The sequence below is a fragment of the Eriocheir sinensis genome, unplaced genomic scaffold (genome assembly GCF_024679095.1).
Source record: "Eriocheir sinensis breed Jianghai 21 unplaced genomic scaffold, ASM2467909v1 Scaffold1146, whole genome shotgun sequence".
NCBI lineage: Eukaryota > Metazoa > Arthropoda > Malacostraca > Decapoda > Varunidae > Eriocheir > Eriocheir sinensis.
In genome coordinates, this window is record NW_026110459.1 from 82,501 (window position 1) to 98,786 (window position 16,286).

A 16,286-nucleotide genomic window follows, 5' to 3' on the forward strand; every position below is an offset into this window, starting at 1 on the left:
CATAGATGGCTACAGATTCTTCAACAATGATCGTGTAAACCGCAGAGGGGGTGGTGTCGCCCTTTTTGTCAAAAGCTACTTGCAACCTACTGACAAAACACCAAGAAACAGTAACGTTGAACATTTGTGCGTGCGAGTAAACATTGCAAAAGTCAATTTAAATATATCTGTCACTTACAGGCCTCCGGGGCAATCACTTGATAGCGATCTTGAAATGTACAGCGTCTTAAGGCAGTCACTTAATAACAGCGACTCACTGATACTAGGAGACTTTAACCTCCCCCATATCGACTGGGCGACACTGTCGGGTACAGAAGGTGAGTCCCATAGAATGATCGAATTTCTAGAGGAAAATTATCTAAGCCAAATGGTTTCTGAACCAACTCGACAAAATAACATACTTGACCTTGTTATAGCGACCCAAGATAACCTAGTCAGTAATGTCACGGTAGGAGAACACCTCGGTTCCTGCGATCATAAACTAGTGCGCGTTGACATTAGAGCTCAAACATCGGTGACTGAAAATAAAGTTAAGGTGCCCAATTTCAAAAGAGCCAACTTCGTAGAAATCCGACGAAAACTAATAGATATGCAACTATCAGATGACGGCAATGTAGAGGACGCCTGGCTAAACTTTAAAAATCACTTACTCACTCAGCAGGACACATTTGTCCCCTTGTGCGAGAAGCGAATTAACACTAATAAAAGTCCACCTTGGTTTAATAGCGAAATTAAACACTCAGTCAAGGAGAGAAAATTGTCTTACAGGTTAAAGAAAGACCAAAGCACGCCCGAAAACATTAGACTTTACAATGATGCAAGGCGACGAGTAAAAAGATTAGTGCATCAGGCAAAGCGTAGATATGAAGAAAATATTGCAGCCAACTGTAAAAATAATCCGAAATCCTTCTTCAGTTACATAAACAACAGAAAGGCGATCAGAAGTGGAATTGGACCTTTAACAAACAGCGACGGTGCACTAGTGACTGACAGCCAACACGTTGCAAACCTATTAAATAATTACTTTTCCTCGGTTTTTAATAATAACAGTCCTCCCACCACCACCATCAACACCAGTACTAATGTAAATCCCGAACATGCATTGTCTAACTTTGAAATAAAACCCGATGAAGTCCTTAAAGCCCTCAAATCACTTAAAACAAATAAAAGTCCTGGACCTGATAAAGTATATCCAACTCTGCTGAAAGAAACAAAGAGCGAAATACTCTCCTCCCTCACAACCGTATTCAATATGTCCTTGCGACAAGGCATTGTCCCTTCAGATTGGAAAAAGGCTAACGTGACACCGATTTTTAAGAAAGGAGACAAAAAAGTACCAGGTAATTACAGGCCCATTAGTCTAACTTCGGTTGTAGGTAAGCTACTTGAGGGCATAATTAGAGACAAAATTGTGAGTTACCTTGAAAGCCACTCATTAATTGGGGACTCACAACATGGCTTCCGAAACAAAAGATCCTGCCTATCAAATCTATTAACCTTTTATAACGACCTCTTCACTGTTTATGACGTAACCAAATCACTGGACGTAGTCTATCTTGATTTCCAGAAAGCGTTTGATAAAGTCCCGCATCATAAATTACTTTACAAATTAAAGCAAATAGGTATTGACGGTCAGGTAAACCAATGGATCGCGAATTGGTTGAGCAACAGACAACAAAGAGTAGTGATTGACGGATTTAACTCAGAGTGGGCGCCGGTCACTAGTGGCGTCCCTCAGGGCTCGGTTCTTGGCCTAGTGCTCTTCATTATTTACATCAACGACGTGGATGTTGGACTCAATAACCGCATTAGTAAATTTGCAGACGACACAAAGATTGGTAACTCGGTTCTCACTGACGAAGACAGGCAGAGCCTCCAAGAGGATTTGCACAAAATTTCAGCTTGGTCGGATAGATGGGAGATGCTCTTTAACGTAGACAAGTGCCAGGTCCTTCAAGTTGGAACGAGGAATAAGAAGTTTGATTACGAAATGCGTGGCGTTAAACTCAAAAGCGTTCAATTCGTCAAGGACTTGGGGGTCAAAATCGCGTCAAACCTCAAATTCTCACAGCAATGCATCGATGCAGCAAATAAAGCGAACAGAATGTTGGGCTTCATTAAAAGAAACTTTTTATTTAAGAATAAAGATGTAATACTCCCGCTCTACAACAGTTTAGTCAGACCCCACTTGGAATATGCGGTACAGTTTTGGTCTCCCCACCATGCAAAGGATATTGCTAAATTAGAAGGTGTTCAGCGTCGGGCAACGAAAATGATCCCTTCCTTGCGCAACAAATCCTACGAAGAAAGGCTTTCTACCCTTAACATGTTCTCTCTTGAGAAACGTCGCCTCCGAGGAAAACTGATCGAATGTTTTAAAATACTTAATGGTTTCACGAATGTAGACAGATCAACATTGTTTATGATCGATGACACTTTGCGCACGAGGAACAATGGCGTAAAACTCAGATGTAGACAAGTAAATTCAGACTGCACCAAATTTTTCTTCACCAACGTTGTAGTGCGAGAATGGAATAAGCTCCCATCATCAGTGGTCCAGTGTAACATGATTGACTCCTTCAAAAATAAGCTCGACCGTCACTTCCTTCAACTTAATATCAACTAGAGTAGAAATGCAACGTTTTGGAGTCTTCTGATTAATGTAAAATCACTTAGGTTTAAGGACAGACCACCAAGTCTGGACCATGGGGTCTGTGTGGTCTGATTTTCTATGTAAATCTATGTAAATCTCTCTCTCTTTTTTTATTTAAACTGACGAATCTATAGTACACAACATATTTGTATTTCGCCGACGACACTTTATGCGATCGTTCGAGTAGCATATGTTTCTCTATGCACTTTTTAGGGCTTAAAATGTCACTTTTTCTCGTGCATTATTTTAAAAGCCCTTTACACTTGCTCACTGTGTATTTACTATCACTAGTGGTGTGGGCCATGTTCTTCGCCACCTGTGAGCAGCCACTTTTACCTGCTGGGTGGACATTTCCCTCACTGTTGACCCTGCTGCAGTGAATGTGTTCCACAACCGGGACACCCTGGAGGTGAGGGTCCGCTGGTGTTGGCTGGCGCGTGACCTCGGCACCCCGACCTGCTCGTGGCTGGAGAGTACCGTTCTCGTATCTCTCACAGCCTCTCGCGGGGGGAGCCTCAGTCTCGCCAGGTGTGGTACTCCTTGTACCTGGGCCTTGTGGAACACCACCAGCGCAGCGACGTCCCGGCGGTGCCCCAGAGTGTCTAGATGTATAATATCCTGCGGGGCGGCTGGGGGTTGTTCTCCTGTAACAGTCGCTGCACCCGTCGCTCCACCTTGTCCAGTCTCTGCAGGTGTGTGGCAGCGCTGGACATCCAGGTCAGAGCCCCGTACTCCAGGTAGGATCTTACCTGGGCCTTGTAGAGGAGCATAATTCCTCGCTTGTCGAGGAAATTAGCCACTCTACGAAGGGCAGAGACACGTAGGGAGGCTTGGTGGGCGATGTGTTTCAGGTGGCGGTCGAAGCGAAGCTCGGTCCAAGTCCACTCCGAGGATCCTGACGTAGTCCTGGAGCGGGAGGGTGACGGAGCCAAACATCACCCTTCCTTCGACAGCTTGTGTGGCTGCCGGGGACCGAGAGATCACCATCGCCTGAGTCTTCTCAGGAGCAAAGTTCACCTGCCAGCGCTCCCCCCACTCCCGTATCAAGCGTAGTTGCTGGTTGACCTCAGCAACCGCTTGCTGGCTTTCTTGGCGAGGGTAGGAGAGGGAGAGCGTGCAGTCGTCAGCGTATGCAGAGACTGCTGGCAGACTCCTGAGAAGGTCGTCGATGTACAGATTCCAAAGGACAGGTCCCAGCACAGATCCCTGAGGGACTGAGGCACCCACTGGGAGGTCCTTGGACTGCTGGCCGCCGACGACGACGTGGAGGCTTCTTCCTTGAAGGTAGTCGCTCATCAGCATCAGCAGGTGTCCTTGGATGCCTTTGGCACGAAGCTTCTCCAGCAAGCCCGCGTGCCACACCCGGTCAAAAGCACCCGCGATGTCGAGAGCGACGACAATGGTATCCAGGCCGGTGTCTAGCGAGTCCTGCCAATCCCTGGAGAGGAGCAGCAGGAGGTCTGAAGTGGAGCGGCCAGATCTGAACCCAAACTGCTGGTCAGTGATGAGGGCGTTGTTCTCGAGGTGGCGGGTGATGGCCTCCACCACTATTCTCTCGAAGATTTTTCCAACTACAGACAGGAGGGAGATAGGCCTGTAGTTGGCAGGGTCAGATCTGGCCCGCTTTTTGTGAACCGGCACCACGCGAGCCTCTTTCCATATAGAGGGCCAGGTGTTCTCCCGGACACAGGCCCCGAACACCTCCGAGAGGGGTCCTGCCAGCTCACTGGAGCAGTGACGCAGCACATGTGGGCTAACGTTGTCAGGACCAGTGGCCTTCCTGACGTCCACCGCTCTTAGAAGGCGCTCCACTTGCTCCCGGTGTACCGCAACCTCTGTCAGGGTCTGGTTGCATTCCGGTGGCAGTTGTGGTGGAGGTCTGGTGGGGTCGGCGACGGACATCTTGGCTGAGAAAAGGTCAGCCAGGAGCTCTGCCTTCTCCCTGCTGCTGGTGGCTGTGGTGCCGTCCTGCTTGGTGAGGGGAGGGATTGTTTCTTGGTGGCTGCTGCCTTGCTTTTCCTTAACAAGGGTCCACCAGGTCTTGCTGCCCACCCCTGGCCCGCACAGCTTGGCGCGGAGGTCTCTTTCCCACCTCCGTTTCGCCCATTTACTGGTGGCCACCATATTTTTGCACGCTGCTCGATGCAGGGCTTTGTTGCGGCGCGTTGGGCTCCTTTTGTAGCGGAGCCACGCAGAATATTTTCTTTCTGCAGCAAGGCGGCAGCGGTAACCAAACCAGGGCTGATCGGTGGGCTTGGAGGTGTACTGGCGGTGTGGTATGTGCTCTCGTTGGAGAGCTTTGAGACGTTCAGTAAAGGCCTTCGCCATGGGCTCTGCTCGCCCAGACAGAAGGGTGTGCCAGTCTGTCTGCTGCAGGTCTCTTTTAAGGGAGGGCCAGTCAGCTCTGTCCCACAGCCAGATAGTGTGGGAAGTGGCCTCATCCCGCGCCACGCCCACGTCTGCTCGGGTCAGGATGGCGTGGTGGTCAGAGCTGCCTACCGGCCCAAGCTGTTGGCACGTGACCCTGCCCTCTCCCAGGTCCGAGATAACGGGATCCAGCTTCCCGCCTCGCTCATGGGTCGGGAAGGTGACATGATCTGTCAGACCCTGCACCGTCAGGAGATTCTCGTAGGCTCCCTCCATGTGCTGGTTTAAGTCGCCCACGATTAGGACATGCCTGCAGCGATGGCGAGTCAGCAGGTCGTCCATTTGCTCCGTCAGAAAATCCAGGGGGGCAGGCCCTTGCCTTGGGGGGCGGTACATGGCACACAGGAGGAGGGCAGTGCCATCTGCCAGAATTACTTTGAGAAACACCGCCTCTGTCGTGGGTGGTGTCTCTACTTCAAGTCTCTGGGCCTGCACACCTTCCTTGAGGCACACTGCCACACCGCCGCCTTGTCTTCCCTGCCGGTCTCTCCTGATCCAGTGGGTGTAGCCTGAATCCTGCCGCAGGATAACTCCACCTCACTGTTGAGCCACGTTTCAGTCACCACAGCTATGTCCACGCGGTGCCTCAGGACAAAGCTGTGGGTCAGGTCCCCGATGTTGGTGCGGAGGCCTCGCACGTTGGCGGAGAGAAGCACCAGCTGGTGACGAGTCCTCGGCGTGTCTGCCATCCTACCTGAGTTGGTGATGGGTGCTGGAGCTACTCAGGTAGGAGGGAGGGGTCGACCACTGCCAGCCAGGTGTATGGCCCCAGGAAGGAGGCTGTGGCGCGATGTGTGAGGGTCCCGGTGGAGGGGGCAGGTGACTGGAGACAGGCTGCCTAACCTCAGCAATCACACGTCTGAGGAGGTGTTCTTGCCTCTCGTCTGCAGCCCTCGCGTGACACTCCTCTGCTGCGTGTCCCCGACGGGAGCAGTAGTCACACACCTTGTCGCGGCGTCGAGGAGCGGGTTGGTGTCCGTGGGCGGGTCGGCTGTGGTGGCCTTGTCTGGCCGGGTGACGACGAGGTGGGGGAGGAGTCTGCCGAGAGGAACCGCGGTGAGCAGCGTTTGATGGATGTCTCTCCGCCTCCTGCTGCTGCCTCCTGTTTGCTCCTCGCCACCTCTGCGGTTGTCGGTTGGAGTGTACTCCCCGGACGTTGTCTCGACTGTTCCCTCTTCTTGTTGCGCCGTCAGCGTCACCGTCACTAGGGCGGGAGCGAGGGGAGCCGCGGTTGTTGTCGTTGCTGCTGCTGGCGTCTGTGTCCTCGCGCTCGCTGGCCTGAGCTGCGCCTCCGCTCGCGGTGCTGGTAGTGGTGGTGGTGTCGTCGGAGGTTGTGGAGGTGTTGCTGCTGTCCGAGCCAATGGCGACTTCGACGCTAGGTGAGGGAGGCAAGCAGTCCACGAGTTTGGCGAGTTTGCGTGGCCTGCCTGACGTCCACCAGTTTCGCCAGGAGAGGGATTCGGAGCACACTTCCCCCCAGTCTGTGTCAATCTTGCTGGGTAGTGCACTCGTGGCGATGTTGGCAATTTGTGGGTGATTCTGCTCCAACTCAGAGGTTTCGATCTGTTCAAGGAGACTTAGAGTTTTTGCTATTACGACTTTTTGATTCAGGACAAGCTTTTTTTCCTCCTTGTATCTTGTAATGATTAGTTTCTGCCTCTGAGTCTCTTGCTGGAGCTGAACGAGACGCCTTGCGAGCTCCTCCTTGCTGGAGGAAGCAATGAGATGCTGTACGATGTTTTCTGGCTCTTCCACCTGCACGTCTTGTTCGCCTTGTTCATCTACGTTCTCGTGGTTGGCTTCCTCGGGCTCCGAGATGGTGGTTGAGGTCACCTCGTGAGTCACCGGCCGGGAGAAGCCGCGGGCACGCCTTAGTTCAGTTGTCTGGGAGCAGCAGAACTCGGCGTCTGAGAAACACTCACGGCACACAGAGTTCGGGCAGTTTTCCCCGGTGCAGGGCGTTACAGGCTTGTCTCGTGTAGAGTAGCTGCAGATGCAGCAGTATCTGGCGCCAGGAAAGCCTGCTTGGCCGGCCCAGGCAATTTTGCTGTGTGGAGGGATAGAGCCAGCCATGTGCGTGCGAGATGGTAAGATGTGGGAGAGGTCAGGTCAGGGTGGGGCCACGTAGGAGGGTGGCCGCACTTAATCTCTTGTGGAACGCAGTGCAGCTGTGGAGGGGGTGGAGAGGACGTCCCAGGGGATTTAAATCCTCTGAGCGTATGGGGTCAGGCAACAAAGGCTGGGTCAAGGAGGCAGGACGCGCCACAGTGACCCCGCTGGCTGGCGTACACCTTGCTGCTATACACACTGTCCTTAAAAACACTCCACTGCACTGTTCACAGGGCACTACACACTTTTCACTACACAGAACACGTTGCAGTGGTGGTGATGAAGTGGTGTTGTAGGTGGTGAGGGCGTCTGGGAAGCCTGAGGTCACCTCAGGTGTGGCTACTCGGAGCGTCGATCGTGTACGTCCTCTCCCTGTGACTGCTGACTCTCTCTCTCTCTCTCTCTCTCTCTCTCTCTCTCTCTCTCTCTCTCTCTCTCTCTCTCTCGTTAATGACATTGAGGCAAAAACAAACTAAATAAATCACCGAGTTTGTATACTACAACAATGAAGGCAAGCAAGGTCTGAGTGTGTGTGTGTGTGTGTGTGTGTGTGTGTGTGTGTGTGTGTGTGTTGCATTTACCTTCAAACCAACTTGGACAGAGTATAATTGTACAATTTTATGAGGTAAGCGAGGATAAAGGCTATTGAAGCAATGTAGATATTTAAAGGTTTAATACAATGAAAAAGAACATGTATACAAAACAATAAATGGAACATGACACATTTACATAGAACGACGGCTTGGGTGTTCGGGTGTGTTGAGCTCGCTGCTGTTCCTGTATTGGTTCCTGTGGTCGGGCTGCCGTAGCGATTGATGATCCATGATTTCTTTCAAACCAGACAGATTCAACCCCCCATAAGGGGTCGATGTAACTCCCTGCCAGGAAGTTGTAGGCCACCGTGGTTGTGGTGTTCCTGGGTAATACGTCGTCATAGGGGGGTGTTGTGGTCGTACTGGCGGATGTGGCTGCTACTGCTGCTGGGGTTAAGGCTGGACAGGTTGCTGTAGGACGTTCCTTTCGAAGCATTGCAGGAGAAGCGTCATGGCCTCCTTCATGGAAAGCCTCCACGATGTTTCACTCAGCCCTTTAGCCTCGATGCCCAACCAATGGCAAAAGGCTGCCCTGGAGTTGGCACTCAAGTTCAGGGCCGAGTCCAACGTGTGTGCCATGTCCGGGCTGGCGGACATTCTGGTTGCCACCTTGAGAAGGGCTTCGTCCAGACGCCTTGCAATACTCACTGACTGGAGCTGACGCATTCAAGAGCTGGTGGAAGCCGGGCTGGGGGGGCGTTCAACACCAGCACTGCAGTCACTGTCGCTGTCCTCCTCAGGTGGTTCCTCCGTCGATATAATCCTCCCAAGTTGGCGACTTTCCGCTCTCACGCCGATGTGAGACTCGTCGTCGTCAGGGTTGATTTCTTCGTGTTGGGAGACAATATGAACTTCTAAGTCCTCTTCCTCGTCCGCATCCATCTCCTGGGCACCATCTAGGAGTGAACAATCTTCCACTTCCTCCTGAGGCTGCAGTTGATGTACCCTTTTCATTGTTGACAGTAGGTATACGAGTGGCAGAAGCCGTTGCGGTGGGCAGATGGAGTCAAGAGGTGTTGAGAGAGGCTGGTCACTGGTAGTCGGATGCTGGGGCGAATGCTGAGCTTCGACTGGAGCGCCATCCTTTTATTACGGTCGCTCCGCCCACAATGACCTGACTTCGTTTAGTCTCCTCCAGTCGTTGAGAGCGGTGGCGATCCGCCCTCAGCCCAGACGCAGGCAGCAGCCAATAGGTCGGGGAGGAGGCGCCAACCATGCGCCTATGAGACTGCCACTTATAGATAGCCACCGTGCGGCGATTGGACGGCGTCCATTTGCCGTCCAGCCTACCACCGGTCGCCGCACAACTCGCTGTCTTGTGGGAGACCGGACGCCGACCACGGCCAATGACAGATACAAAGTGGACGGCGAACATCGGCGACCACCTACTACCTGACGGCAACCAGACGGCGTCCTCTCGCCATTCGGTCGCCATTCACCAGTTAACCGCCATCTGTTGGCCACTGGTGGCAGTCCGCTTGCCGTCTCGACGCAGTCCATTCGGCCACCGGACGGCAACCTTTTTTTCACCTTACACCACAGCATATTAACAATACATTATCGAGATCAAGCGACAAGACATATCAGTGCGCATGTAATACTGAGCCATTGGCATCTCACTCCTTCACACAGAGCATGTGTACACAGGGCTACCACTCGTTAACACAGGGGGAGGTGTTTCTAAATTCTTCGTCCGTGTATCTCAGAATGCATGGTGCTTAAAGCGTTCGAGAACTTTTTGTGGAGAGTGTTCATCTCAGGAAGGAAAATTTAAGGGCAAACAAATATAAAACAAGGAAATAAAAAGCACGCAAAACATAACCGAAGGGAACCACTAACCTCGCTCAAAGATACACGCGCAGACAGGCAAGGAAGGATCAACCTCTTTATTTCTATGTATACCACACCTGAGGAAGGAAAAGTTAAGGCAAACAAATATAAAACAAGGAAATGAAGACCGTAAAACCTCACCGAAGGAAACCAATTGCCTCGCTTCAAGATACTTCCCCAGACAGGTAAGGAAGGGCCAACCTGTCAATTTCTATGTAACCACACCGGAGGAAGGAAAAGTTAAGGGCAAACAAATAAAAAACAAGGGAAGATGAAGACCGCAAAACCTCACCGAAGGAAACCAATTGCCTCGCTTCAAGATACTTCCCCAGACAGGTAAGGAAGGGCCAACCTGTCAATTTCTATGTAACCACACCGGAGGAAAGAAAAGTTAAGGGCAAACAAATAAAAAACAAGGGAAGATGAAGACCGCAAAACCTCACCGAAGGGAACCAACCACCTCGCTTCAAAGATACACCCGCAGACAGGCAAAGAAGTAGCAGAATGTTTATTTCTGTGTACATCTGAGGAAGAAAAAGTTAAGGGAAAATAAATATAAAACAAGGAAAAAAAAAGTCCGCAAACTTACTGCTCCCAAGAATGTGATTGAGAGTTCCAAAAGGTTTCTCAGAAGGGGTTGAAGAGGTGTCTTGATACTCTCCTGTCAAAGAGTTAAGTCATTCTAGACACTCGTTTATTGCTGCTGAGTCTGTGTGTGTGTGTGTGTGTGTGTGTGTGTGTGTGTGTGTGTGTGTGTGTGTCATCTATAGGTGTTGATCGCTGCATTTTCTCTCATTATTAGTTCTTATGAGTGAAGTAATGAATAATGACTCGAATTGTGTTATAACCGTCAACTAATTATCTCTCAGAGTGCAAAGCCATCACAGTAAGTACCTTGCATGTTGTAATAATAATGTAATTTCTTGTGTAGTAGAGCGTGGACTCTCACAAACCTGCCGTGATAATGTCAGTAAGTGAGTAGTTTTTACCTCACTCGTACTAACATTCGCAGCGAGGAAAAAAAAGCTTCAAAGGGATTCATAATTACCGCGGCATTCTCTTTGTAAACAAGGCCAATATGTGCTGCTCGGCGGGGGTGAGACACAAAAACCTACAAGCGTATTAAAACAGAGCCAAGAATTATATTATTGCATCACGCGCCGCTCTGAATAATGACAAAAAGCTCTAAATACATACACGGTAAGTCAATCTTGTTGGCGGGAAAGAAAAACCTACTTCACAAAAACCTACACGCATATTATAAGAGCTAAGAATTTAGTATTGCATCACGCACCGCTCTGAATAATGACAAAAAAAAATACATACACGGTAAGTCTATTTTGATGGCGCCAGGCGGGAAATAAAAACCCACAAGCGTATTATGAAAAGAGCCAGGAATTGTAGTATTGCATCACGCGCCGCTCTGAATAACGACAAAAAGATCTAAATACTACCGCGGCATCTCTTTATGAACAAGGCTAATATGTGCTACGTGGTGTGTGCTGGGAAACCAAACCCTTCAACCCTATTTAAAAAGAGACACGAATTGTGGTACTGCACCACGCACCGCTCTGAATAACATTATTATTATTATTATTATTATTATTATTATTATTATTATTATTATTATTATTATTATTATTATTATTATTATTATCCCACACACCATTTATTCTTATTATTACCATTTGTAGTGGTAGTAGTAGTAGTAGTAGTAGTAGTAGTAGTAGTAGTAGTAGTAGTAGTAGTAGTAGTAGTAGTAGTAGTAGTAGCAGTAGTAGTAATAGTTGTAGTAGTAGTAGTAGTAGTAGTGGTAGTAATAGTAGTAATAGTAGTGGTAGTAGTAGTAGTGGTATCATTACACACACACACACACACACACACACACACACACACGATAACTTGGGCCCCCTTGCCTTCCCCGCCGCCGACACTCACACCCTCTCCCCCAGGCGCCCTCACAACCCTGGTGCCGCTGGACAGGGAGGAACAGGCGGAGTACGAGCTGTGGGTGTGGGTGAGCGACGGCCAGCTGTCCTCCGTCACCCCGGTCTTCATCACCGTGAGCGACGTCAACGACAACCCGCCCGAGTTCCTGGAGCCGCTCTACCGCGTCACCGTCCCCGCCCGCAGCAAGACCAAGAAACGGGAGGCGCTCTTCAGGGTAAGTGGCCCCCTGCTTGAAGGCTTACACGCTCTTTATCTCTCATCATAAACAGTCTGAAAGTGAATATGGGGAAGTATTTAGAGCCCGCATGCTTATACTCTCTCTTCTCTCATCTCAAACAGTCTCTCACGCCATTTTGGGAGTTTGAAAGTAAACGTAGGGAAGTATTTAGGTAAGTGGCCCCCTGCTTGAAGGCTTACACGCTCTTCTCTTATCATAATAGAGTCTCACCTCCGACTTCAGGAGTTTGAAAGTGAATGTGGGGGCACCGTTGCCAGATTATCGTACTCAGAGCCTCGTGTTTACCGGTTTCTGAGCCATAGCTATTGCCAAAAAACACCAATATAATGAACCATTTTAACGATAACTATATATGAAGGCAGTTGATGGGGTCGAGGAGGCAGTTTTCTGGGTCGGAAATCGGCAAACATAGCAAGTAGTAGGTAATGGTGACAGTGACGGGACCAAAATAATTCGCAAGCATAATCAAGAATTTGCAGCCAAAAAAAAATGACGTCGAAAAATTTTGTACGTCGAATTTCCCGGCCGGCCGTGCGGCCAGTCAGCCGGACGGCCAGCCAGCCGCGCGGGCAGCCAGCCGCCGAGGGGACCTCCCCACTACCCAACCGGGGAGTGGTCACAAACCTACCCAAAAGTGACCATTCCCCCCCCCCCCCCCCCACCCACCCACCCCACCCCAAACACCCACCACCTTCCACGCCATCGTGTCTCCCCGGAGGCCTGAGCGTCACCCTCCTGCCGGGGATTGGTTAGGGGCGTCCTTTCGCGCCGTGCCGGGGCGTCGCCCTCCTGCCGGGGATCGGTTAGCGCGAGCGGTGACGTGTTTGGGGATCGGTTAGGGCGTCCTTTCGCGCCCTCCTGCCGGGGATCGGTTAGCGCGAGCGGTGCCTTGTTCAGGGATCGGTTAGGGCGTCCTTTCGCGCCGTGCCGGGGCGTCACCCTCCTGCCGGGGATCGGTCCTTTCGCACCGTGCCGGGCGTCGCCCTCCTGCCGGGGATCGGTCCTTTCGCGCCGTGCCGGGCGTCGCCCTCCTGCCGGGGATCGGTCCTTTCGCACCGTGCCGGGCGTCCTTTCGCCCCAGTGCCGGGGGATCGGCTAGGGGCGTCCTTTCGCACCGTGCCGGGCGTCACCCTCCTGCCGGGGATCGGTCCTTTCGCACCGTGCCGGGCGTCACCCTCCTGCCGGGGATCGGTCCTTTCGCACCGTGCCGGGCGTCACCCTCCTGCCGGGGATCGGTTAGCGCGAGCGGTGACTTGTTGGGCGGAGGCCTGTGGCTACCTTTCCCTCCCTCTCCCTCTCCGCTATTGATTTTTTTCCAGTTTGCCAGCATGTGTGTGCGTGTCTCCCTCTATGCCCTACCCCTCGCGAGCGGTGACTTGATGGTCAGTCTGAGGGTACCACTACCCCTCTCCCTCTACCCGCTATTGATTTTTTAGTTTGCCAGCATATGTGTGTGTGTGTTACTGTTGATTTTCATATTGACTGGAGTTATATCGATTGTCTTTTCAGTGAGGGGTAGGAACGGGAAAAGTAGATTTTATACATTTTTATTGAAATATAGTGGAAAAAAATGGTATGACAAGTTATTATATTACCTTAATCTAGTCTATTTTATTTGTTCTTTCTTAATCCAGGCTAATTTGTTCTTTCTTAATCCAGACTAAATACATGCTAAGCCTAAAAACAAAAAAACACACAATCGCCATAAAAAAAAAAGACATATTACAAACTCACACCGTACAGGCTCAAAGAAATACAATGGAAACCCACCCATCCTACCCTTTTTTTTTTTCCCTCCCCCAAAATAAATCCTAATTGAAAGAGACATATTACAAACTTATGTCGTACATGCCCAAAGACAGCCCATAAAAGGATGACAACACGAGTACATATACAAATGAAAAAAAAAATACACAACACAAGTACATATATATAAAAAATAATACACACAGAGCGAGTACATATATATAAAAAAAGATTGTTAAGCACTAAATATAGGAGTCTCATGAAGAACATTTATAATATTATTCACGTCCATGCTATGAGAAAAATTCAAAGAATTGAAAGCTGAAGGAAGGTCAGTGCTTGAGAAGCTTTCATTTGTTTCGTCCGCACAAGCCGCATTGGAAGGGCCCGGTTGTGGCGCGAGATTTTCTTCAGCGGCCGCAGCTGCTGCACGCCGCGCTGGTGGGTCTTCAAAGACGAGTTTCTTGGTCACAGAGAGATTTTTTTTCATTGGTTTTCCTGACCGTACGCCGCTGCTGAGGAGAAGAGACGCCTCACGTTTGGCCACCTGGAAGTTTTTTTCCCAACTTTATGGAGGCTCTTCTGAGACAGTCTTGGGTCCCGGTTCTTGCTGCTTCGGCAAATTATTCTTTGTCATTCTTCGCCGCCGTTCTTGTCCCCGGTCGCGATCTTGTCGTCTCTGGTGCGTCTCCTGCTGCTCGCTACGCCCCTGCTGCTGGAGCTGCCGCAACACTTCCGCCATATGCTGCATTTTTTTTTCCAGTCGTGATTGACGCATTTCATGATCTTTTTGCTGCAGACGACTTCGCCGCCGCTCTCGCGATTCAGCCCCCGACGGAGAGTCAAGACACACCATCACCGAAGCGTGTCTGTTGTTCTTGCCGTGGACTTATGAAAAGATAGAGACCCCTTATTAGACCAAAACTCAATCTCTCTCGCTCTCTCTCTCTCTTGTAAGAATAAAAAAATACTTACTATGCGTTACGCTGGCCGGTGGGTCGTTCTTCAGACGAGACACTGGTAATGGAGGTATCACATCCTTCAGAAGTCGCAGAAGCCCCTCTCTCAGCACGCGCCGCCCCATTTTACCGACATCTCCCAACGCGCCGCGGTTGTTGTTGCCCAATGACTCGCCCGTGATGTGTTCACCGGTAGACTTGGGAGTTTCTGGAACATCCCCCACCTCACCACCAGGCTGTTGTTGTTGTTGTTGTTGTTGTTGTAAGTTCATGACGGCGAAGACTTCCTCCATGACGCTCCTCTCGCAACGTTAGGGGACTGACTAAGCTACCCGGGGTTATTTGGGGCATATGCGCACACTACCACAAGCCTTTTCTTCTTCCGAGGCTACCCCAGGTTATAGGGGACACGCCTACACATGTATGCAAACACGCGCGCACATGCCCAAAACCACAAGCCATTCTTCTTCCGAACAATAGGAAAGCGTGAACAAACTCACACCCACCCGGTCACGTCGCACGAAAAAAAACAGAATCCTGTTCTTAATAACTACATATAATTGCACACACACACACACGCCATAAATGAATAAGCTACATGCTACTTCTCTACAGTTTTTACACACACATACACATTATTATCATGTAACATTTAATAAGTTAGCCACATATCTTAGAAATACAATGCTTGTAAGTCAGTCCTTGACTAGATTGACAAAAAATGTTTTTATACATGGGGGCATTTTAAACATTCTATAAGCATATGTTAACACCTTTCTGTCATTCTTCAAAAAATTTCCTAAATCATAATTATCTTTCAGAAACTGACTAGTCCTCTCTAAGCCTATTTTATTACATAAGTATACGAATTAAATGCAATACACGCCACACACCAGAGTTTTGTCCGACTGTAATCTTGCGGCAAGTTTAAAAACAGGATAATCTTTATGCTTATTTAAGAAACTTCGAAAGTACTTAGAATATAATGATGGGGTCAGGGCGTATGTGTCGAAGAAATATATACACTTATCACTAACATAGAACACCACCCAGTGACCCATTTTCGAAGCTTGCGATGCGCCTAACACATTAGCAATAAAGACAATGGGCTTGTCTGACTCACTCCTTAGATTTAATTTCGCTACATCGTCAGCGGGAAGACAGCCTAAGAAATATATATTATTGTGATAAAGTCTTCCTTGTAGAGCTTTCATAATTTGTTGATTATTCATTATGCTCTAGTGTCGCAAGACACGTGCCTCTCCGAGTTGATTGACAACACTCCCTTTGTATCCCCAAAACAGATAATTACTAAATTTTCATCCAAGCCTTTTTTAAGCTGAAGACTTATTGGTAAGTTTCCACTGTGTTCAAGAGGCAGTGTGCCTCGTATGTCTTACGTTAACAAACTATACACAAACACTGTCCTTCCTTTCTTAAAGCTTTCGTAATCAAGCAAAGTGTCATTTGCTACTGCTAAACTATCTACAATATCATATTAGACTCGCGTACTCTCGGTGGGAAAAGAAACCGTATTTTATACATATTCATACCATTGACAGAGACTGTTAGTTCAGACAAATCAGCATTCTTGAAATACAAGCCATTTTATTATATACACCCGAAAAGGCCCTCATGTCAGCCATAACGATATATAAACGCTCTGGAATGACATTTCCCACGGTTGGTCACAGACAATACTTGTCTGTTGTTTGCCGAGAACCAGAGATTTATATAACGTCTTGTTAAATATTGTACGCGTTATTTTTCCTGTCTCTAAT

At 49.4% G+C, this 16,286-nt stretch overlaps 1 protein-coding gene across 1 annotated transcript in view; it reads left to right on the plus strand.

Annotated features, from left to right (window-relative positions):
* Positions 1 to 11,827, plus strand: part of LOC126989387 (protocadherin-16-like) — a 39,958-nt gene extending 28,131 nt beyond the window's left edge. The window contains exon 3 of the mRNA XM_050847989.1: positions 11,565 to 11,827. Coding sequence (XP_050703946.1) covers positions 11,565 to 11,827 — 263 coding nt within the window. The remainder of the gene's footprint in view (positions 1 to 11,564) is intronic.
* Positions 11,828 to 16,286: the final 4,459 nt, after the last annotated feature.